The 26007-nt window shown below is 36.9% G+C and overlaps 1 protein-coding gene across 4 annotated transcripts in view; it reads right to left on the bottom strand.

Annotated features, from left to right (window-relative positions):
- Positions 1-26007, bottom strand: part of CCDC171 (coiled-coil domain containing 171) — a 158592-nt gene that overhangs the window by 54514 nt on the left and 78071 nt on the right. For all 4 annotated transcript variants that reach the window (XM_075527213.1, XM_075527216.1, XM_075527215.1 and 1 more), the window contains exons 20-22: positions 24181-24366; positions 4286-4431; positions 1231-1285 (exon numbers count right to left, since the gene is read on the bottom strand). In XM_075527213.1, the coding sequence (XP_075383328.1) occupies positions 1231-1285; positions 4286-4431; positions 24181-24366 (387 nt within the window). The remainder of the gene's footprint in view (positions 1-1230; positions 1286-4285; positions 4432-24180; positions 24367-26007) is intronic.

Raw genomic sequence — 26007 nt, 5'->3', positions numbered from 1 at the left:
AATCCCTCTGAGCTCTATAGGCAAAAATTTAGCATTATGCATTGATAACACAGATCCTGCAAGTGATGCGGTGGAATTCTGTGGATATTTGCTCATGAATACATCAACATAGAAATACCACAATGTTCAACTTCAAACTCCCATACATATATCTGCAGCTAATAATAATACTTGTTGAACTCCAGATGATTCTGAACTTTATCCATTTTCTTTTTATTCCTTTTTTGAAAACAAAAGCAGTTCCCAGAATTTCTACTGGGGAAAAGACAGGCTTGTGGTTCCTTTACTGTTATTTCATCTACTTCATCATGTTCTGATTTTTCACTGTGTGAGAAAAACTTTAACAACAACAGTGTAAACTTGATAGTTTACACATAAGATATGTTCATTAATGTTAGATAATTCGCTAACATGATGATGTAGGGTTTACATTTCAGATATTTCCGAAACAAAGATCAATAACTTCCCTCTGTTCTTCTAGGGGAAATGATATGTCAAATTATGAATGATTTACAATCAATTCTTTTTAGTTCCTGCTGAAAGGAGCATCCTGACATTTCTAATTCTTATGTTTTCCTCATTCTTTAGGTTGACAAACCAGAAAGGATGAACTATCTGCTACTCAGTAGTAAGCTATTTGGGCCGAACAACTATGTACATCAACAACTAAGAAGCAGGTGTGGTAAATAAAATTCTCAAAGAAGATGGAAGTTTCTCAATCCATTCAGTGCATCAGGAAAATCAGTACTAAGCATGTGACCTTCCCTATAACCTTTCCCCAAACATTTCAATCCTTGTGCATATACAGCACTGCTTTCTAAATCAAAATGTAAACTTGCAATCCAGAACAATAAATTCCCATGGCCAAGGACATTACACATACACGTTACTGTAAAAACACAGCACTTTCTGCATTACATAGATCTCCCAAGCTTAAAAGAAGCCAATATGAAGAAGATGGGAACACAAAGATAGACATTACTTATCAGCATAGTTTGCTGCAGCTAAAACACACAGTTTAGGTACTGTCACGTTTTGTGAACATTAAAGGAAAGAGAAATATGACCAGTTTTTGGAGATGAAAGTAGTTGAAGGTGGAAAATTAAACTCTTATGGAAAGGAAGTTGCTTTACAACAACTTCTACTTCCCTCCTTCCCTGAGAATAAGCCGTTGTAATACCTCGATGTGTTTGGAAATACAAATGCAGAGGGAACACTTCAAATTCTTACCTTATGAAGAGTGGCTTCCACAGATTTCATATGACTAATAATCAATTCTTTGTCTCTATTATAAGAGAAAAAAAAAAACAGAGCAGTTAATAGAACTGAAGCTCTACTAATGTAGAAATTAATTTTCTGCTACCTTACAACCATCATATCTTTAAAAATAATTGTTGAGAACTCAAACTGCTATGTTTGTATCTCTCCTTTTTATATCTCCAACGCAAACCCTAAAAAAATAGTTCATGGACCACTATTTGGCACGTTTCCCTATGAAAGATGCCTCTGTTGTGGATAATCAATTAAACTAGCTGTATTTAAAGGCATAGAGTCCAGGCTCTAGCAAGAACAGATTACATTCTCATACTGGAAAACACTGACAAATTCTGTGTTTTTCATCAATTGTATAGGCCTAACAACTATGTACTTATATGCATATAAGTCTTCCTGTCTTCTCTAAACCCGAACATTCCACTGGTCCTTTTCCAAAAGAAGTCCAGTCAAGGATCCTATCCTTACGAAACAGAAGTTTGGAGAATGAAATACTACTCTCATACCTTTTTGCAGATTACGGCTTCAGTGAGAAAGACAAGTTTGATCAGTCATGCTGCCATAAAACACCTTGGTCTCATCTGATGCATCGACAGAAATGGAATTAAAGTTGCATAATACCATATGACTAAGGAGAACAGGACAGCATGACCAACAAAACACCACAGGAAATCAAATGGAACCTATGCCAGAAAAGCTGACACGCCTCAGTATTCCAGGACTGTCTTTTACCTTGCCAGCTACGTGAATATTTTGTTTGAGCTCTCACAGTTCCTAAAACAGAGGTCAAAACCATGGTGGTGTTCTGTATGGAATAACCGCTGCTTCCTCATTTCTTGATTCATACTATCCTAACAGCAAATACAGGAAGGTGGCCAGAAAAGTAGGATTTGCTTTTACACTCCTAGTAAAGCTGTCACATAGATTTTTTTCTCTTTACAGGATCCTGCCTTTCTTTGGACTAGATTGACAGGGACATGCTGTTCACTTTCTCTGCTGGCCTCATTTATATAGTGACTGCTATTTGTCTGGGTGAAGTCAGTTCTAGAGAGCCAGTTCAACACCATTAATTTCTAAATTAGTTACTGACATAGAAGTCAGTCTGTTCCTCACATATTCTCAGGTGTTCATCATAAAAAGGACGGTAACTTTAGATGGAATTTTGGACCCAGGTTAATAGGTGGTCCCCAGGTTCTTATTTTTGTGAACATAAAGCCCTCTGACTATGGTTGATTTATTATCTTAAATAACATCTTAAAATAAAAGTCTGGTAATATTTGTTTATAGCACCTAGGAAAAAAGTTTTAAAAATTAATCTATTGCACCCCTACATGCCAGGATCCACATTTCATTCAATCTTTATTTCGTATATTCATCGACTCCCACAGGTGTAAGGGAAGTTGGAACTGGATCATAGAACTACTCTTTAGGATTATCATCTAGAAATGTAGTTCAGGCATGAGAAACGTGCTTTACACCATCTTTTACACAATAGCTGGTGTGAAGGTTTGATAGAGTTTCTATCTAGCAGAGAAATGACCAAAAGGCTACTAAATTTCTGTCAAGTTCACTGCTATCAGACACTTTTATTAATACTGCTTCTTACTCTGGAGGAAAGTGGAACAGAACTGCTGGCCACCAATGCAAGAAAATCAAGATAGCCACTCTCAGAATGAGCCAGCCATCTTGCTATCCTTTAAAGCTGTACAAAAGATTAGGAAAGAACTTGAAAGACACCCATGCATTGCTTATAATCACTCAGGTTATGAAAGGGGTATTAAAATAAGATTTTCTGGACAAAAGTAAAGTCTGTTTCATCTACTTTGCTTATATGTTCCAAAGATAAAAGACGACATTTGTTATGAAGAGTTGTAGAACAATAAATGGTATGGGTTTTTTCTTTGTCAATATTCAACTGCTATATACAGAAATAAACCCAATTTTAAAACCACTTCACGTTAAAATAACCTTTTCTGAATATAAGAAGGGCCACAGGGAATGATCTTTACTAGAGTGCGTAAAATAGGTTGGGGCAGGGTGAAAAGGGGCAAGCTTTCCAGAACAAATCCTTCTTCAGGTCACATCTGCTTTAATACACTTATACTAAATATCATTTGTCATTTTAATTAGCTTGTTAAACATGTCCCTGATAACTATATTAATTACATTATTTCACTTGTGCATAAAACCCTTAAAGCTTCTAAGCTATTGTTCTTCAGAGGTCAAATGTATCCTGGGTATAATGAGAAATTTTAATTTTAAATTAAACTTTTATAAAATCTTACCCATGGACCAACAATATTCAAAGTACATACTGCAGTAAGAGTAATAGATAACAGAGTCTGCAAAGATTTATCTTTTTATCTGACTATATGACTGTAAAAGGTTAGTAATAATCTCATTCAAGTCAATGGAACACCTTTTGACTACCAATCTTTTCAAGATTGGTCCCTGAACATTTCCTTCCACTCTCCAGCTTATGGTACAAAAAGGCATGGGTTTTATGTCTAAATCCAAAACTCTCTGAAATCAGCTGAAAGATCTATCCTGTTCCACAGATAAGACTAGGTCCAAAATGTGTTTCAGCCTCTTTGGCAGCTAAGACCTGTCATCTAGCTGACGTTTCTGTATTTATTATAAATAAATTGTATCTCTCTATAAAAAGATTATGTGGAAACAGAGAAAACAAGCAAGCATTTCTTAAATAAACAGAGTGTTAGGGATCTGCCAAAGAGATGTTGTCAAATCAGAAGATAATTGGCAAACAAAAAAGCCCATGCTATTTCAGGACCCAGAATTTGGAGCACTATTGTGGGATAACTACAGAAAACATACCATCTAGTATCTTGAACTAACAATTTTCTTTTTAGAAGAGTATCACTGAATTTCAAAGAGAGACAGATGTACTTTTGTTTTCTAGCATTACATTAGCCAAGGCTAAAACCCTGTGCATGAAAGTAAGAATTGATCTTTTGTCCGTTTTAAGTGATCTCCCCAAGGTCCCAGTGCTCACTTCGCTGCCATGCAGAGGGCACTCTCTGCAACGTGGATGCTCTCTTTCAGTCGACGCTTGTCCTGCTCCAGCTGGGTAAGAAGTCTATTGAGCTGACGCAGAGATTGATCTTTTCTTCTCAGCTCCATCTTTGCCTCAGAGAGTCTCTGCAAGCAGACAGAAAACAGAGTTACCTGTCAGCCCAAATAATTAACTTCAATTTATGCCACAGGCTATTAAACAAAGTGGAAAACAGACTGACTGTGAAGTAGATTTGGACCATTACATACTAAGGTTTTATGAATTCTCTAGCAAAAACATTACCAACTCAGAATCCCCTGGTTTTTAGTATATTGCCTACATACAAATATGTTTTATAAAATAAAGTGATTTGTTGATCAAACAGGTACATATACTACACTACAGGTACTATTATTTACAAATGCCAGATCTAAACACAGTGGAAATAATCAAGAGTACAGCTTTAAAGAGTACAGAATATTCTCAAAACTTAATTTAAAATTAACATTATTCACAAAGAAAGAAAGGGAATAAACAAAGTAGCATTTATTTAAATATTCTGCACTAATCCAGAAACTTCAGGATTAAAAAAATTAGAATCTAATATTTTCTGTTAGTGCATTACGTATAGTTTTGCTGCAATTCTTGCTAAGAATAGATCACTATTTTATGGTGTTTAACATTAGTTTTCCAATATGCAAAACAGTATGTGAATTTTTTTAATGTTTCTCTCCAGCTTAGAATTAAAAAAACATGCTTTAAATCAATTCAGATTAATCCAATAGATGACAAATAGAATCACAGAATCATAGAATGGTTTGGGTTGGAAGAGACCTTTAAAGGTCATCTAGCCTAACACCCCTGCAGTGAGCAGGCACACGTTCAACTAGATCAGGTTGCTCAGAGCCCTGTCCAACCTGACCTTGAATGTTTCCAGGGATGGGGCATCTACAGCCTCTCCGGGCAACCTGTTCCAGTGTTTCACCACCCTCATTGTACAAAATTTCTTCCTTATATCTAGTCTGAAACTACCCTCTTCTGGTTTAAAACCATTACGCTTGTCCTATCACAACAGGCCCTGCTAAAAGGTTTGTTCCCATCTTTCTTAGAAGCCCTCTTTAAGTATTGAAAGGCTGCAATAAGGTCTCCCCGGAGCCTTCTCCAGGCTGAACAACCCCAATTCTCCCAGCCTGTCTTCACAGGGGAGGTGCTCCAGCTCTCTGATCATCTTCGTGGCCCTCCTTTGGACCCACTCCAACAGGTCCATGCCTTTCCTGTACTGAGAACCCCAGAGCTGGATGCAGTACTCCAGGTGGGGTCTCACCAGAGTGGAGTAGAGGGGCAGAATCACCTCCCTTGACCTGAGGGCCACGCTTATTTTGATGCAGCCCAGGATACAGTTGGCTTTCTGGGCTGCGAGCGCACATTGCTGGCTCATGTCCAGTTTTTCATCCACCAGTACCCCCAAGTCCTTCTCTTCAAGGCTGCTCTCAATCCCTTCATCCCCCAGCCTGTACTGATAGCGGGAGTTGCCCTGATCCAGGTGCAGCACCCTGCACGTGGCCTTGCTGAACTTCATAAGATTCAGATGGGCCCACTTCTTGACCTTGTCCAGGTCCCTCTGGATGGCATCCAGTCCCTCAGGCGTGTCAACCGCACCACTCAGCTTGGTGTCATCTGCAAATTTGCTGAGGGTGCACTCGGTCCCACTGTGTCATTGATGAAGATATTAAACAGTACTGGTCCCAGTATGGACCCCTGAGGAACACCACTTGTCACTGATCTCCTTCTAGACATTGAACCATTGACCACTATTCTCTGGATGCGACCATCCAGCCAATTCCTTGTCCACCAAACAGTCTATCCATTGAATCCATCTCTCTCCAATTTAGAGTAGGTTGTTGTGGGGGACTGTGTCAAAGGCCTTAGAGAAGTCCAGACAGACAACACCTGTAGCTCTTCGCTTAGCCACTGATGTAGTCACTCCATCACAGAAGGCCACTAGGTTGGCCAGGCAAGACTTGCCATAGGTGAAGCCATGCTGGCTGTCTCAAATCACCTCCCCGTCTTCCACGTGCCTTAGCATAGCTTCTAGGAGAATCTGTTCCATGATCTTCCTAGGCACAGAGATGAGGCTGACAGGCTGGTAGTTCCCAGGGTCTTCCTTTCTACCCTTTTTAAAAATGGGTGCAATGCTTCCCTTTTTCCAGTCACCAGGGACTTCACCTGACTGCCATGACTTTTCAAATATCATGGAGAGTGGCTGGGCAACTACTTCAGCCAAGTCCCTCAGGACTCTGGGATGCATCTCATCAGGTCCCATAGACTTACATATGTTCAGGTTCCTCAGGTGGTCACGAACTTGATCTTCTCTTACAGCAGGAGGGATTTTGCTCACCCAGTCCCTGCCTTGAGGTCCATCCACTAGAGAGGTGTGGGAGGAGAGGTTGCCAGTGAAGACTGAGACAAAGAAGCTGTTGAGTACCTCAGCCTTCTCCTTGTCTATCGTTACCAGTTTGCCACTCTTGGTCATCAGGGGGCGTATGCCTTCTTTGACCTTCCTTTTCTGGCCGACACACCTATAGAAGCCCTTATTATTATTCTTTGCGTCCCTTGCCAAGTTCAGCTCCAGCTGCACCTTGGCCTTCCTGACCCCATCCCTACACAACCAGATAACGTCCCTATGCTCTTCCCAGGATACCTGTCCCTGCTTCCACTGCCTGTGCATTTCCTTCTTGCCCTTTACTCTGACCAGATCTCGACTCATCCATGCTGGTCTCTTGCCTTCCTTTCCTGATTTCTTACACCTGGGGATCAAGAGCTCTTGCGCTCTATGGAAAACGTCCTTAAAGATCTGCCAGCTCTATTCTGCTCCCTTGTCCCCGAGGGCAGTTTCCCAGGGGGCCCTATTGACGAACTCCTTGAAGAGCAAGAAGTTTGCTTTCCTAAAATTCAGGGTCCTGACTTTACTCTTCGCCTATCCCATATGCCTCAGGACTGTTAACTCCACTGCATGATCACTAGAGCCCAGGCTGCCTCCAATCTTGATGTCTCTGATTAGCTCACTTGTGTTGGTGACCAACAGGTCCAGTATCGCATCCCCTCTGGTAGGACTGTCTATTACCTGGCTTAAGAAGTTATCCTCAATGCACTCCTGGATCACCTACAGCTCACTGTGCTACTTTTCCAGCAGATGTCAGGGTGGTTGAAGTCCACCATCAGGATGAGAGCCTGCGAGCACGATGCCTCCTGTAGCTGGAGTCAGAAGGCTTCAACAATAGGCTCCCTTTGATCGGGCAGCCTGTAGTAGACACCAACCACAAGGTCCCCTTTGTTGCCTCAGTCTCCAATTCTCACCCATAAGCTTTCAACCTGCTTGTGGCTATTCTTCAGAGACAGCTCTTCACACTCTATCCATTTCTTGATGTAGAGGGCAACCCTCTGCCCCTCCTTACTTCCTTGTCCCTTCTGAACAGCACACAGAACTAATTAATATGAAACCTGGCTAGTTGCTACTCCTTTCTGCTGGGATAAATCAATACTTTTATAGACTGGAGTATTACTAATGTGATTTCATAGTTTGCTAAATGTTACATTTTACTTACAGCTGTTAATTGCCTGTTTAGAAAGAAATTATAATAGGTGGCTATAAACATTCTTTTACAAAATGCAAATTCCCTGACAGATTCTAAACCAATACAGAAGGATAGAGGAGGCTGCACAGTTGCAAGATCGAGCTCTTGCATGCTGTTTTCAAAATTTATGGATATGTTTTCTGCTTAAGTTCTCAGAATGCTCCACGTAATTTGTACTCAGGAGTACCTGACCAGGACTGTGGAACATGGAAAATATGTATTATGCTGTTGATATGTATTAGGAACAGTATATACAAAAGGCTGATAAAAATTTGGAGGGCACTGAAAACTCAACTAATCTGAAAAAGCTTTAGCCCTAGCCAAGAGTCAAAGGCAATTCAAAAAACACTATGCTAGAGAAAATTTCTATAAAATAACAAAGTACAGCATAAAACTGCATAATCCTGCAAAATAAACTGAAATCTATGGATTGGTGTAAGTTTTCTTCAAACACCTTTCAAGACAAAAAAGCAACCAGTTATTTCAACAGTGTATTTGCAAGGTACAACACCACTACCTGAACACTGTTCAGCAATTTACAAAATCCAGGCAGAGATTAATCACTGCTGTAAGAAAAAAAAACATCAGGAGTTTTTTATGAAACTCTAAACCCCAGAAATGTTAATATTAGTCTTGCTCAAATTAGTGGAGGTTGAAGAGGCATTCTGCCTCTTATGTCATTATTTTCGACGAAGAATGCTATTTTTCACCTAAGAAAAGATAAACACACAGATCTCATTCTTCCACGGCATTATTAGCATAAAGATATCCAAAACCAGAAGTGGTGCTTTCAGAAATTCTACCCTAATGCTACCAGCAGCTATCGAAGTCCTGTCTGAACAGCTGAATTTGTGAATTGTCAGATTTTCAGAAAAGTTATTTTCAAGAAACCAGATGTGGATTAGCAAGGATAAATGGAGCCATCTTTAATTTAAGAACAAAGAACATTATCTTCTTCCATTTATTGTGTTTAGTGTTTGTTTGTTTTAGGCTAAGTCAGCATTGAGGAAACAGCTCTGAAAGCCGGCCGAGTAAGTCCCCCCGGCCCAAATTCCCACCTTTTGAGAAACAAAATCTATTGAACAGAGAACAATGTCTCTTGTGCCAATGCTTTAGCCACCTCACTTTCCCATCTGACTGAAAAAACTGTTTTTAAGCTGCCGTCACAGGACTGAGCTCTGGCCAATGTAGAATAGATAACTCTGCTAACATTTTGATGCAAGCAACTTTTGATGTAGAGGTTGCTGGAACACATTCTGGATCCAAGATTCTAGTGGTCTAAATGAATGAAGGAAGACAGGATAATAGGAACATTATGCAAACATTATGCATATTTATTGCATTTTTATTAGATAGCTATCCTTCTACAGGGGCTGAAGAGTAGTCTGCTCCCGCATAAAGCTTTCATCACTGACCACAAATGGTGAAGAGACCCACTAGGTGTCAAAATCTTCTGGGAGCTGCTAACTAATCTTGCTTACCAATTGCAAGCGCAGGCCTACTAATGAGGCAGTAACAGGGATGAAAGCATGAAGCCTAACTCTTTGAGAGGCATGGCCACCAATCCATACTAGCTGGTGACAAACCAATATAGAAATGGTTAAATCAAGCATCTCACTGAACAGCTGCTTTATTATATTCAAAACTTTCACGATTACTTACAGAAATCTCCAAAGGATTCAGACTTTACCTATCAAAAATATTGCAGTATCTAAGCAAAATGTAAACTGATTTTAGCTCTCTAAAAGCAGTTTCAGCATTCGCTTGAAGCTCCTTGCTACTGTGGGTTAAAGTCAAGCCTTGGAAATTGCTCAAATACAGTGTGGAGTATTCTAAAGTAATGGCTGCTAAGCCTCTCTTTTTTTCCTTCTTCAGATTGATCTAATTAAAACCCTTGATAAACTTTATGGACTCTAATATTTCCAGCTGAGTGACTGAAACCAAGAGGGTGTGCCTCAAGGCAGCAAGGCAACAATGATAAGCAGCAGGTTAGCCACTAATTTCTCAGCCAGGGTAGATTGTGAAAGTGTGATGTTCTGATATCCAAGAAAGTGTTCAGGAGAGAATAGGATAAATCAAGTTTAATAACTCTGCTCCTAATTGTTCCCTCAATGCTCCACTCTAATTACTTGGAGAACTCTCCTGACTGTCACCTGATATTAAGTTGTTGGAGGCTGAGTGTGGAGCAGTGAGATAATCAATAAACATTTAGTGGGGAGAAGAATGAAGATCCCGTTAAGCAGTGGGAACCTGCAGCACCCAAAGCCCTTCTGCTCATGAGAAAACCTATGGGAGAGCCATAGTGATTGCAAAGCAATAATCCAAAGCACTGTTTTTAGGCCTTGAGGCCTTTAGGCAACAGTACATTTGAGAAAAAAAGGTTAACACGGTCACCCTAATTACAGCCCATTTTCACATTCTTCATATATAAGCGAAGACAAGCCAATTAGGTAGAAAGGAAGATAAGGGAAGTTTTATTTGTATACTAATTAAACCCCTGATGAAATTAAAGGAAAAACATACAGCTCTGTAATTGTGTCTGAGAAAGGTCACTTCAGGTTCAGTTATCAGAAAAGCACAGCCTTGAGATATTTCACTTAATCCACAATATAGCCCTTATTTTGCTCCCCAGGTCTTAGTATTTACAAAAATAAGAAAATTTCAAAACCTGATAATGCATTTATCTTGAAATGTTTTCTGTGGACAATTACAATTGTTAGAAAGTTGAGGCTGAATATGATAAGAAGAACGAAGGTTTTAAAAACCTACTATGTCTGCATATAGTTCTGTGAAGATGCTGAGCTTTCACTTTCAAGCACAAATAATTCTGAACCAACTTAGAAGCCAAACTCCAATTTATTGACATTCCATAAAATGCCAGTTATCTGTTTAGTTCACATGTTTAGGCATTCCGCTGCTAATTCAGACATCACTGCACTCCTTCCCCTATAGTCCACCAAAATCTCACAGATCAGTTGAGTTTTCATCAGAACCCTTAGAAGGAGTTCCCTTTAGAGATATTTTAGATTCAGGCTTTTTTTCGCCATAAACTGAGCATGAAAAACCATTTGTTGGAGAGAACAGCAAGTAACTGATAGCACTGAAGAAAAGTCTCATTGGATGTCTGTCGGCTGGGTCCTTCCACAAATAATTTTAACAAATTTAGGCTTTGCAGTGAGGAATCTCTTTCTTCAAAACCAGTTACGAAAATAAATCAAAGTTTAACATTTACATTCTTTACAGACAAAAAAGCACTCTCTTCAAAAGATAACAGATGGACAATCATTCTAGACGAATTATGACAGTTGTACAGTTTAAATTCATGCAAAGCATGTGTGACATTTATACCGTGAGCATATTTTCCAAGATCAACTAAAGCTAGATCAAACTGCTTACTAAATTAAATTACGCAGACACACCACAGCGCTACAAGATATGCAAATATACTGCAATATGTGTATTATTAACTAATTTGCGAAATTAAAGATTTTGTCTTCAGGATGAAGTTTTATATGTATATTTTCCACTTAGATGCAAAATATTACTTTTTAAAAGACCTGTACACTGAATACATCCTGAAAACTGTGCTACACACATAACTGATAAAATTCCATAATGACAAAAACAATACAAAGTTTAGCCAGCATCCATTCCTCCACCAGTTGAAACACACTTCCCATTATCCTTGTTGGCAAATATAATCTTCAGGATGGTCTCTGAGTGCCCCTCAAAAGACAGGCTAGAGATAACCTAGAGATAACCTCGAGAAATCTTGCATCTTTGAAAGGTCCAATACCAAAAGGTACAAAAAGTGACATTAATATTTAATGTCAACTGTATTTTTAGTGTGCATGACTGTAACGCAAACCAAATTACAGTAGCTCAAACTATATAGCTGAATGTCCACAGGATGTTTTCTGAAAAGAATTCTTACAGATCAAGAACAACTCAAAATGAAACTTCTTCTATCAAAACAGCAGATTAAAAATCTCAGGAAAAAAAGTTCTGTGGCAAAAAAATTTCATAACTGAGACTTCTCGTCGATACATGAAAAAAAATAACATCTAAGACATACATTTAGAGCTATGTCAACAAATAAGATGGATTTACACTTCTCAACTGGAAACCAAACTGCAATATCCACATACTATATCTGGATTCACTGTGTGTTTCATAGTGGCTGCAGTAGTGTCTTAAAACAGTTTGAAATGAACTCTGTGTGGCTGTTCTGCTCTTGCAAAGCAGAGCTAACCTGAGGCTGACCACCCATGACATCCCTTCAATAACAATGCTTTCACATGCCCTTTAACCCTTCTCTAGACTAAAAAAATATACTCAAAAGGACATTTGAATGACCTCTATCTGCTTTGCAGAAAAAGCTGTGATTTTTTTAACCTCTTTGCTACTGGACCCTCATCCTGACAGCAGCAATCTTTTCATATGCTGGCATTCTGAGAAAGGACATACCTGATGACTCTTCTCTGAAGTACGTGACGTAGCATGGAAGCAGTTAAACATAGCTTACAGATCACAGTGTATCTAACAAGGTGCAAAATGGCTCTTCAGGTCTTTGAAAGTGCCCTGTATAATGACGTCACAGAGCATGAGTGGGTCTAGTAAGCAAAACAGTAAAGTCAACCAGCACAAGGATTTTAATAAATAACTAACAAAATACTGGTGAATTAAGGGATACTTGCAGACGTATTTTCACTTTTCTGACACAATGTCAAATACAATTGCTTGTGATTGTTTTATATTAGAAACCCTCATAATATTGGAACACAAACTATGCTAATAGCAGAAAGCTTTAGCCAAATCAGTATCATAAAAAAAGTCAAGCAATCATCTAAAGACAACTACAAGTTAAATGATGGTGCACGTAGCTTAAAAAGCAGCTGCAATATAGTTACTCTACAAGATCTAGAATCTAAGTATTAAGAAACATTTCAGTAAAAATTTATTTGAGAGTCACTCAATGAATTGGATGGGGAAAATGCATACGTTTTTATCTTGCAAGAGATTTTTCTTACAAAAGTAATTTGAAATTGTAGGCACTCACATTGTGAAAGTGAATGGCATTACCTATGTATGTCTAGACAACAGTCTATTTACTGATTGAAGCATAGTGCTCAGACATCCAGGCAAGTTCAGGTACCACAGGCATTTTACCTGCAGTGGTTCAGGCTGGATTACAGTGCCTCTAAGACTTCAAGCGAGGTTTAATATCTCTGTGCTACAATGCAGACTTATTTCTCAAGAGAAAATCTATTCTGATCAGCAAGAAAGGAATGCATTTTTCAATTGCATTAGCTCAAAATATTTAGCAAAGGATGACTGAAAATGCTTTTTGAAGTCACTGAGCTGTGTATGCTTTAAAGTTGTTGTGAATGAAGAGAGCTTATTAATTTAAACACAGTAGCTATTCCTGAATAATTTCACATAACACTTCTTCCAGAAGAGACATCCTATGTTCACATGTCACTCAGCTTCAAAGTAAATGAAACTAAACAAAACCTTGAATGTTTGTATATGAAGTAATCACAAAATATAAGCCGCCTACACATCGGCTAGATCCTCATGGATTGTTAGTATTAGCAAACAAAAGCATCGGTGTTCAAATGTGTTAGCCAGGTACTGCTGCATTTGAAGAGAAATAGAAGTTGAAAGCCACCTCAAACGAGGGACACCCTTTTGAATACCAAGATGCACTGGGCCTTCCAGACATACACTAATCCAATCTGAGATAATAATTAAGCCCTACTTTTAAACAATGTTTTGGAAAATGTTAAAGTGCATAATAAAATTTATGCACATGATAATCTAGAAATTTTTATCATCTTCTGAGCTAAGTGAATTATGTTAGCATTACTGGAAAGCAGCAGAGAAGGATTATACCACCTTAATGGAACAAAGACAATTTTAGAAAAAGCCAGGCTTTATCACTGTGAGTTTTAAGTGTATTAGAAAAACCCTTAATGTTAAGTGAGAATAAATTTTTGGAATCACATGCATGATGGCATGAGTACATGATGATTCACTCCTCATTCACCTCTGACATGCTACCTCAGGACAGATATTTCTTTTTTCTCCCTCAAAAAGTAAATTCCTCTCCCACCACAATACCTAACCCTGTGCAACTGCAGACTAGACAAGATCCAGCCCCGCAGAAGCAGCAGCTTTTCTGTGCTTTGGCAGTGTCATGCCTTTAAATCACTTCCTTAAGTGCCACAGAAAAAAAAAAATCCTGTTTTTTTCACTGTTACAGTTTTTACCCTGATAGACCCCCAGCCTTATAGTTTTACAGTTCCAAGATTTCAAAAAGATGGTTTATACCTGGTACTGCAAAAGAGGACTTTTCATAACTCTCTTATGTACCTGTATGCAAGTGAGGCACCTAACTTTTCAGGGAAACTCTGATGCTGCCCTGTAACACTGCTCTCTGCTATACACAAGCATCTGCAATACTGTTGCTTAATTTTGCTATACATTATCTAATTGTGCACATTAGCACACACCTGTACAAGATAAAGATACAAACAGCACTTAGACTTCACTATGGTTTACAAGTGCTACTATCACATGTACATACACAGAAATATTTAGCTGGATATCTATGATGACACAACATATTGCATCACTTTCTTGCATTTCATTATAGGTGAACTGGGCTCAAACCATCTGTCTCTGATCATGTCCTACTGGTCTTAATGATCTTGCATTACCAGTGACATTTCTAAGCCCAGGAACAGACTGTTTTAAGTTCTCAAAAAATATTCTTCCACTGAATCTGCATCACTCAATTTGGAATATTTCTAAAACATAACAGTTAGTTAAGATAATTCATGAAGAAGGAGAAACAACAGCAATAAAATTATTACCAATGACAATAAAATGTTACCTACAAATTAAAACCCCACAATTTTATTCCCATTGTTTATTTAAAAAGGCACACACTTTGAAGTCAGTGGGAATCTGGACACAGACTAGAAAGTCATCAGGGACAGGTTAAATCACACAGCACTCTGCTTCAGAACTAAAATCAAGAAACAAGTATTATGGTCCAGTAGCTGTATGTCTTGACTTCAGACACTGGTTCAAAAATGGGAATCCTAAGAGTCTTCAGAATAGTTTCAAGAAATTTTCTAAATAGAACTTAAGGGTCAGTTCTGAGTAAGAAAATATACTGTCCATGACCTCAATATACTGGTGGTCCCAGTTACGTTATTTTAGTGCTGCAGGTCATTCTGCAGCAGTTTCTTGGAAGAGGCTGCTGCACAATTCCACCAGACACTAGCACATTAGTGTGAGCCATCACATTAAGCAGTTATGGACAATGCCAAGTATGTCAGTTTATGCCAGCTAAAGTTTTGATCTTGCTTCAGCAAGGGTTTTTAATTTTCTTTAATTAATGAATTTGACAAATCTTTTTTTAACATGGCACTAACATTAACATAGGCTTCAGCAGATTTATCACTTTATACAGTTTACATTCAAACACTGCATTCTCCTTCAGAAGAGTTCTGACCAAACCGTACATTTGTATTCAGGTATATGTGTTTCCACAGACAGCCCCAAATGCTGTTTAGTGTATGCATATTTTACTTTAATATTATGCCAGCCACATCCTGCTGCATGAAGTATCTGCAGGGGGAAAACACATACATGATTCTCTTTATCCCTTTTACTCTTTAAACCTCAATAAAATAAAAATGAATTGATAAATATGTAATTTTATACTAAAAGGTCTATTCTTTTATACAGGTCATCCCTATCCTTCCTTCATTAAAAACTGGAGAGTAGTCTTCTTAGCAGAAAGAACAGAAATAGTAAAACAAAATTTAACTAATATAAAAGGCAACTTCTAAATCATTCTGTTGAAAAAGCATCAAAGATATAGTACATCCCAATATTCAGCAAAGAGATCAAAGTACTATAAAGGCATATTGATTGGGTGTCTCCCTTCCCTCTGGGTATGCTTTGTGGCATACCAAGTGCCAACTGAGAGCACAAACCTTAAAGAAGGAATGCGTTTCTCTGAGCATGGCACACACAGATCCTGAAACAGACATGGGTAAACACTGACAGCAATAAATCCCTGCAACTGTTAAACTGAATTGTTATTCACATTGTTCACTTTTGGTATGTTTCCTAAGTATAAGATCAAATGGCACCATGATGGTACAAAACTTGGAAAATTACCTGCTTCACTCACCTCCATAAGTAACAGTAATAAATATCCCTTATTAGCAAACACATTGGGTGATCCCACACAATCAATTATTTTAGTGAATTATCATTCACTTTGGGGTTTTTTTTTAAGAATGCTTATTTCTTCATTCTCACAACTGAGAAATTTTCCTGTACAACAGCGAAGCACTATTTATAAATAAATCTTGGGACTGTTACTTAGAATTGAGAATCTTAAATTCATAATTTTTAAAGCACTTAATTACTTATTGTATAATCCACAGACAAAAAAACCCAACCAAACAAATAACAATTAAGGTGGTTTTACTCTAGTTAGAAAGTTGTAAAAACTTTTTAAAAAGTCCTTCTAACTGAGATAGTAAAAAGATTCATATAGCAAAAAGAACTTCAGTGGGTTTTTCATGAATACATATTGTAAAAGTCAACACAAAAACTTAGGCAACATGAAAAAAATATTTCTGTTTTGAGTTTGCTACCCTGCTACAATCTTGAAAAGCTGCCTTGCTTTTCACGATAAAAAGAAGATAACATAGCTATAGATTTTGGAAGCTGAAAATGGTATAAATTTTGAAAAAACTTGCCCTTGAAAATCATTGAACATCTAATGAAAATAGAGTGCCGAATTAAATTAAAAAAACAAATTACATGAAAGATAAGCATGGCTGCTGTCGTTGTGTGTAGCCAAGAAAGGGGATGGAAGTGCAAAGGAATGCATCTCTTGCTTAGCCTTATGCCAGTTAGACACATACTTAATTATATTGCAATAGCTTAATTATATTCCAATAGGTATTTGAGAGTTAATTACTTACTGTTTCACAAGAAGATATAAAGATCTTTACAGAGTTAGCTTCACACAAATAGAAAGGGAGATCATGGGAAAACCTGACTAAGGTGAAAAAATGATGGAGCCCTAGAGATATCCTAGTTAAACAGTAGCAAGAAGCAAATCTATGTATAAAGGACTTGTATATCAAGAACTGGTATAGCAGAAAGTCCTACACATTGATATCTAAACTACTAGGAAAAGTAGGGTTTAGAACATTTCTTTAAAAACATCACATGCTGTTTTAAAGATCTATTGATCCTCTCTGCACATCTCAAGGTAACAAAGTTACTTTGTAGTTGACCCAATAATATAACAAAGATCTCCCAGGCACTGGATTTAACAAGAAGCCTTTCTGTATTTTTGAGTGAAAACTGAAACGTAGTTGAAGGTCTTGAAATAACAGGGATAAACGGTATGTAAGTACATATGCTTAATAACCACACAGTGTAATTACACAATAATCCCATATTTCTTCCAAATTACATGTCAATAAATCTTTCTCACTGCACTATAAATTCCAAGGTCATGGACAGAGGTGTTTATTAGTATAATTACAATGCAGCAATAAAACCATTAAGCTTTTAGATCCTGATGTTGTTCCATTTATTCTCCCCTCCCCCCAAGGGAGGCCAATAATTCCTACAAATGGAATACCCAGAAAAAATTGGAAGTTACTTTTAAAAGACTATAAAAATGCTCCGGTTCATGCAATTACTTTGTTAAAGTTTTCCTTTTTCTTTATTTAATCTTTGACAGAATGTCAGAATTTCTTTTTTTTTAATAGCACAGTGCAGCAAACAGACTCAAGATAAAAAGTATTCTCTGAAATAGGCAACATTACTACACTGTAAAGATATAAATAAAGCATTCTAGATTTCACTGTGTGCCAGTTACTAATATATTAGACCAAAAAACCCAAGGTCTTAGCCATCTGTTGAGAAGTAACTTGCAGTCCAAATTATTGACTCTTGTTTCCACATTAGTTTCATTATTCCTGGGCACAATTCTACCTGTCTCAGTTGCTTGCTTTCCTCTGCAAACTTACCAGAAGGGCACTTAAGTGCATGATTAGTAAAATGACTGTTGAAATCAGAACTACCAAATCAGACTAGCATGATCAAACTTACTCTATAATTTTCTGTAGAAGGAAAAACCTGTTCTTACTTGGAAATTAACTCCTGGCCATAATTAGCTTTCAAAGGTTAACTGAAGTGATGTTATGTAATCATGACTTATTCCAGTGTTCTCTCTCAGTGCTTAAATTACACCCAAATTGTTATAATGGTGAGAGCATCTTATTCAGTTATCTTAAACTCTTTGACACGTTAAAAATAAAATATGATTTTTTCTAACATAAGGATGTCTTTTCTTATTAGATAAATAATGCTTACACCTAACTAGACTAAACGTAAATGTAACAAACTGACAATTGCTTTCACTCTTCTCTCAATATAAAGTAGAAGCAATTCTGGAGATTATTTTATCATTTTCTTACTATACAAAGATAGTAAAGAATTTGCCTGACAAAAACAGCCTAAATAATATTCTTACTACTAACCAATAAAATATTTTGTAGTAGGATAATTTTAAAAAGAATAAAAAATGTTCACCTGGTATGAATGTGTGTTCAAATTCCAATGTAAAATCTTAACATTGCTCAAATTACAATCAACTATTACAATCAACATTCAACTTGCAAAACTGGACAAAAGAAGAATGGCAGAATAATGAAACAGGAACAAAATGGTAATGCCAATATCCTTTCAAAATAAGAGCTTCTAATTAAATTACGTTTGTGTGACTCATACCGCAAAAACTTGAATTGTTGCGTTGAACTTCATGTTAACGCAAACACGTAACTAGTTCATAACCACAAATTTTAACTTTATTATTTCTCCTATTCTGCTCATTACTTACAAATTTTCCAGAAAGCCTGACTCGGAAAAGTTAAGGCAGACCTTCAACAACTTGGTTGCTTCATTGATGACTATGGAGCAAATACAATACTTTTCTAAAGGCCACGTACTGACCTCAGTCCCTCCAGACTACTCATGCTGATACTGATGAATGTTGTAGGCACAGAACAAAGGAAATACACAGACCTAACAACCTGACTGGAAATAAGTTAGTTCAGCGAGGAAACGCAGGGATCAATATTCCTAATGAGGTGATCCCTAAAGTGGAAAAAGAACAGGGCAACCCTTGGACCCTGAATCTTAGAGGCTAACCAGAGAAGCAAAGCAAGGAGAGCTGTGCACCACAACATAAAGAGCTGCTTTCAAAGTGCTAAACAGAACACAGTACAATTATTTATCTCCAAGAGAAGATTTAATGCACAAGTTTGTGATTTTTAAAAAATAATAAAGTAGACAGTAGGAAAATAAAACAAATTAACTTCATGGACAAACGACAGAAGAGAGAAATTTAAGGTGAAGTTTAAGTGTAGATATCTGAAGTGTAGATTGAGTAACAGAATGCAGACTTCGTCACAGTTGCTTTCTCTTTCCTTCTCTCAAGTCCAGTCCACAACAGGATGCTCTCTATGTGTCTCTCCCATTATGTAAAGATAGCAGCTGCTAGAAGGAAGCCTGGGAAGACTATCCCTTCCCATATACCTAAATCCCACGTACAACACATTGAAATCTTTAAACAAGAAAGCACAAAGGAACAGCTCCAGGGCAAGTCTTTAGTTGACCCAACTTTTTGAAGACTATCTATCTAAGAAGTTATCAGTAGTGGAAGTTATGTAACAGAGGAGGAGAATGAGCAGGCTTACTTATTTTACAAATGGTGTTAATGCAAACTGAAATACACGACAAAACTGTTTAACCTGTAATTTATTGTAGTAAGAAAACATGTGACCTCTTTTGACTAGGAATAGGGCAGATGGCAAGGCTAATCCATTCTTACCTACTTTATAAATTATTTAGGTGTTCAGAACATAGAGAGTATGGAAATCAAAAAAAAACATTTAATTAATGAATTATGAATTTTAGTTTCTAACCTATTCAGAGGGGATCTTGCTTCTCTTTAACATGCTAAACTTGATTAATACAAATTCTCTATTAAGTTAGATGCTAATGGTAATGAGCTATACTGCTTTCTTTAAAGAACAGCCTTTAATTTAACCGGGCAAGGCACAGAAATGCTGTTTCTTGACAAAGTGACAAACAAGTTTTTGGGAATCAACAATATTCCTCAGTGCACCCAAATCCTAACAGTCTTTCCAACTTATGATGTCGGAGTTAAAAAAAAAAAAAAAAATCCAAAACCTATTTCTGTTCCTATAGTGACTGTAGTCTTTGCTGTTCTGTTTGAGAATCATGAAAATCACTTGGTCTTCCTCATGTAAGTGAGGCCTTTTAACCTTTCTGTAAGTTAGAACACTGCATCATTTGCAGAAATAGCCAACTATAAAACTGACTTGCAAAGTGTATGCAATGGTATTAATAAAAGAAATTGTATAAATAATTGAAATGATTTTTCAGGGAAAATATGTGGCTATAAATGTATGAAGAGGAAAGGCATCAAAAAGCAGCGAACTGTGTACCACCTTCACCTGAAATCCACACCAAGAACACAGGGCCTGCTCAGGGAAAATATCCACTTCTAACAAACCTAGAAATCCCAGTCTCCATCAGAATCTAATTAATTTGGATGTGTCTGTTTAGGAAAGGATACTACACTTTCTGAACACAGAATATGCATATAACGATTCAAATGAAATAGCTAGTGAAAATAAACGCTCCAAACCTTTCCATCAGAAAACGTTTTTCTGTGAGTGTTATCAAAGCACTTGGATGAGATTCTTTTCTCACTCATGCTGTCATAAATCCATGGCAGCTTCACTAAACTCAGTAAATAAACCCAAGATTTAAGGTATCATCTTCTTCTAAAACATGTGTTGAAGACTATTTTGAGGCAGATCAGTAGGAAGTTACATGATTTAATATGTATTGCACTTGAAAGGCACACAGAGTTATTCATTAACAATTTATAGGACATGCTCCATAAATTAAACCTTAAAAAGATATTGTTTTCATTACAGGTACTAACATACCTAAAAGGAAGTAAATACATACACTATGCCTGTCAATAGGAAGAAAAAATATTTTACTGGAATTAAGAGATGCTTGTATAAGGAGTAAAAATTATGTCTACTATAGATGCCTGTTTAGCATTTGTGTAAAAGTCTCTCTTCAAAGACAGGGGAATCGGAGCTCCTGATTTACCTCATCTAATAAAAAAAGTGGTGTAAAAGAGTTGCTTAGTTCCAGCTGACCTTGAATGTAATTGGCTACCTTGGATGTCTCTATAGTATATGCCATTAAGAAGATAAAAATATACAGGATTAAAATCTGAACCGATAAAGCTAAGAAATTAAGTATTACTCCTTTAATAAGCCTACTTTATGAAAGTACATGAATACCAAAATATCTCCTTACTGATTGCTGTTGAAGTGTGAATAAGCTTAAAATTATCAAAAGTAAAAGTATCTAATATTTTTCCCCTTCTTACCTGTTTAAAAACTATGAATAAAGAATTCAAAGCAAGTTTTTTTACTCCATGACACTCTACTCCATCCGAAATCACTTGTACACCATCACATTCTCCAAATTTTTGTATTTACTTAGTCTAGACCAATAGATTATTTTGTATCTTAAGATGAAGATGGAGACATATTTTTCCTACTATATTTTTTCAGTGCAACATTTTTTTTTTCCATACTTCTATAGTATTTAAGAGTTTAAAAGCTTATGCAATTGTAAGAACACTGTTTTACAAGGTCAGGGTTGATTATTACAGAGGTGAGGTTGTTGCACTGTACTGCAAAACAAGAGCTACAAAAAAAAACCATTTTAAGTCACAAAAAACAATTAGCCCAGAGAAAAAGGTCTATCAGTTAAAACGCCAGGGCAAAGGCACAGACCATTTCTGCCTGTTATGAATAACGCCATGAATAAAGTGGGATTGTGGTAAACTAGGGGGGGGAAAGAGCTTATGAAAGACTTTTTCTTAAATTTTAAAAACCCAAACATGTAGAGCTCAAAACACAAAAAAGTCCTTTTACCCCTTGGTATCAAAGTAGTTTGTGTTACAACTGCTACTTGAATTTAGGAAATACTTATTCAGCACAGGTTTGGAACTGTAAAAAACAATTATAAAAATTGAAGGCAAGGTGATGATTTAGGAAGTATACATTATTAAATCATATATGCATGATAAAAAATCAAGAAACACTAGATCATGAACATGTGTTGCCATGCTACCACAATTGATCTTGTTTCCTTCCTTGACACAGGCCGTTACAGCCACAATGCAATTTTGTGCTAACTATTGTAAGTAAACATCATGAAGGAATTAAGAGATATCAATCAACCTTCTGGTATTTAAACAGAAGTTTAGGGACAGAACACAGCAATAAGTCTACAACTTAAATTTGGTTCAAAACTCCTCCATGGAAAGGATTAAGAATACAGAGTGATACAGTTAGAAAACCAAATCAGTGTAACTGTAAGTGGTAAGTTTAAGCTCTAAGGCTTATTTTGTCAACTTTCTTAGCCTCTATCCTATCACAACAGCTACATTATTGTATCTGTATAGCTTTCAGCTATAATCAAGCATTTTACACTAAATTAAGTTGTTCCAGTAGCAAACAACTGCTAGGGGGTTGCAGAATTAGGATGCATTTTAGGATTACTGATGTCTCAAAAAATTTGTATCCAGCCTTTAATTAATAAAAATCAGAAGCTGTAAAATCTACTTCAGTATCAAATAATCCATGTAATAGATCTGTTTAAAACTCCATCCTGTATTTTAAATGCCTACAATTGACTTTTTCCTCTGAATAAATCTAAAGGTATAAAGCAAAACATGGTGAAATACCATGCATTAATGTATAAAGAGCAGACCCAAATGAACATTTCAAATAACAGCTGTCTTCTATTCCTTCCCTTCTTTATGATCCTGATATCCATTTAAAAATCTTGACTCAAGTACTTCCCAAATAAATCAAAGACAAGAAAGCAATAGTATTAACAAGCAACCTGACTTAAACATTAGACAAATTTATTCTTACATTGAAGTGAAACACCCAAAGTTAGGTGACTGGGAGGGAGAAAAAACAAAAACCAATGGGTAAATCGGAAATGTCATTGTCTTTCACCTTAGTGAGGTAAAGCATTTTTAGTAAATAATACTGCTAATGAAAACCCTCCTTAATAAATTTAACAACATCCCTCAGCTTCCTCCACTGTACATCACTTCAAACTTCAACTCTGCTGCAAGTCATCCTCCTTGACATCCATTTTCACTGTTGTACTTTCAACAGTGGTTTCTGACATTTCTACTAGGTTTGTAGCTTGCATCTTTTTGTTCTCCTCCTGCCTCTTGACAGTCCTTATCACTTCCTCCCTAAATCTTCCCCAGAATCACAAGGTCTTCTATTTCTCAAAAAATCAGTGAAGTAGTCTCTTTTGCTCAACTATCAATTCACAGAAGAATACTGGGAGGTAGAAAGAGAGTAGTAGGGCTGAAGAGCAGACAGAAGCAGGAAAGCTTGCTTTAAATAAAAAATAAATAAAAGCTGCAGAGCTCAGGTCACCACACATTGCTGGCCTGCCATCATAAGGTTTCTTCTCTTCCCATGTTAGATATTCATCTGGTTTCAAATCTCTTATTCTCTCTGCGCTCCTTGATTTGCTATCAGAGATTCTGATAACATCATCTTTTCCCTCATTACTCGTTAGGTCTGGGGAAAATTCTAAATTCTGATGAAAAAGCATCTTTCCCTACTCTCACCTAGCTGACAAATGCATTCTCTACCCTAAGATTACATTCAGGAAACAGCTAATCCAGGTTTTAAAATATTCTTATGATCTCTACCAAAAATCCAAGTATTCCTGTATTTCTTCGTTCATTTTTCCCATAGTCTGCAAACACATCATGATAGCTAGAACTGCTGTCTCTTATGTATCATGCAAAATCCACACACTTCACAGATTACAGATTCTGGTGTACAGCACGCAGTCCCAAAAGCAGAAAAGGGAAGTTATACCTTGAAGTTTCATTCTGAAAATGTTTTCCAAGTACCCTAAAATTCCAATGGACTGTGTAGTATGTGTGCATTTACTCCTATAATTTTATTTGCACAAGAACTGCAAGATTTGGCTTATTCACCAGAAGGTAAATTTCTGGTGCCTATTTCAGAAGGATAATCATCTTACCTTTACAGTTTCACTTAAGACTTGGGTTTTATCTGCTTCTTCACTGGAGTGCAATTCTAGTTTATTATTTAACTCCTGTAGCTGTTGTGCCTGTTCATTCAAAAGCACTTGTGCCTGATGCTCCCGATGTAATGCGTTATTCAATTCTTCACATGCACTTTCAAACCTCTCATGGGTGATCAATTTCTGATAAGGGAAATAAATTGTGTTTGATTGTGTAACTGTATTCACTTGTTGACATGCTTGACTTTCAGAGGTCCACTTGCAAACATATCAAATTCTAAAACAAAAGCATGCTAAAGATGAATATTTAGGGTTTTTAACATGAAGACAGATCACCAAACAATGAAACGGCAGACAATTTTATTCACTGTGTTCTTTCAAAAAATATTCAGGGTACTGTAAACAGTATGCATTCATTATTCTATTCAAATTAGCACCCCAGGTTGTAAAGAATCAATATTTAGAAGGAAATATGCAGATCACTGTTCCACATTTCAGTGCATATCTTATTAACCCTTGTAAACGTCTTCCTGGACTCTTTCTCCCCTCCCCAAAATGTTCCAGAAAGAAGAAATAATTCTTCAAGGAAAATCATCATCTACATTTGAACAACAATCTAAAATGTGACAATTTCACCTAACTGTCCCAGAACTGTAAGAGAATAAAACCCATTAAGAACAAAACTGAAGATGATTAGATATAACCTTGTCTGTTTCAGTAAAAAACCACATATTTAGCAGCTAGGAACATGAAGGAGAATGGATGTGAAATCATCTATTAAATATTCTCTGCTTGGAATTGTTTTGATTGGGACACAGTGACAGGTCCACTAACTAGGCCTCAGGATCAACACTGGGCACAGCTACAGAAAATGCTACTTATTCTGGGACACAACTATTTTGGTTATACAGTTCAGCAGTAAAGCACATAAAAGAATCCTAATCCATTCACTTTCTCAGGTATCTCAAACAGGAGCTCAATTGTGAATGCAAGATACAGAAAATAAACATTTTCTTAGGAGGAAAGGTGCCCAGTGAACCTCCAGCATGCTAGAGCAAGACAAGTTTTTTTCCCTCCAACTGAAGGCACAGTTCCATGAGTATGACAGGACAAACCAAGAACCCACAAAATGGCATCAATCGCTCAAACACCATGTCCATTACTCACTATACTGTGGCTTCAAGTGGTTAAGGAACCTTTGTGTTGTCTCTTCGCATTTCTGCCAGACAGTGCTATTTACAGGTTAGTGAACCCGTAGTGTCTAAGTAAATCGATCAGTGACAGAGGAATTTGGTGCATGTGCGCTACTGAGAATGCAGAAGAGGGCTTTTCTTTTTCCTTGCCATAAACTTACTCCTTCAAGGAAACAGACACACTAAAATTTGCACTGACTAGCTCAGGATATAACCCATATTCAAAGATACAGTAAATGTCTATCATAATATTCAGCAATACCCATGCAGAGTTTAAAATAGTACATTTATGCTTCATGAACTTCTCCTGAACACACTTATTGGATACCCTCATTCCAGGTGACTTGACTTTGTTGAAGTGAAATCTAAAAATCCTTTTAGGGTATATAAATCACACCAACATTTTCAACATACGGAAGAAAACCTGGGTTGCTGAAGACCAAACATGTAATTTACACAGAATACCTCATTCTACAAATCAAAGAGAAACTCCTGTGGAAAGGAGAGACTTCTAAATACATCTGACTTATAGCTTAGTGACATTTACGACACAAGTTTTCTGGAAAATTCTATTAATAGTAAATTGATTTTATACTTGTTTTTCAAAAGAACACAAATCAAAAAATGTGTA

The sequence above is a fragment of the Mycteria americana genome, chromosome Z (genome assembly GCF_035582795.1).
Source record: "Mycteria americana isolate JAX WOST 10 ecotype Jacksonville Zoo and Gardens chromosome Z, USCA_MyAme_1.0, whole genome shotgun sequence".
Taxonomy (NCBI): Eukaryota; Metazoa; Chordata; class Aves; order Ciconiiformes; family Ciconiidae; genus Mycteria; species Mycteria americana.
Note: the sequence above shows the minus strand (reverse complement) of the source record. Positions and strands in the feature narration are given on the sequence as shown.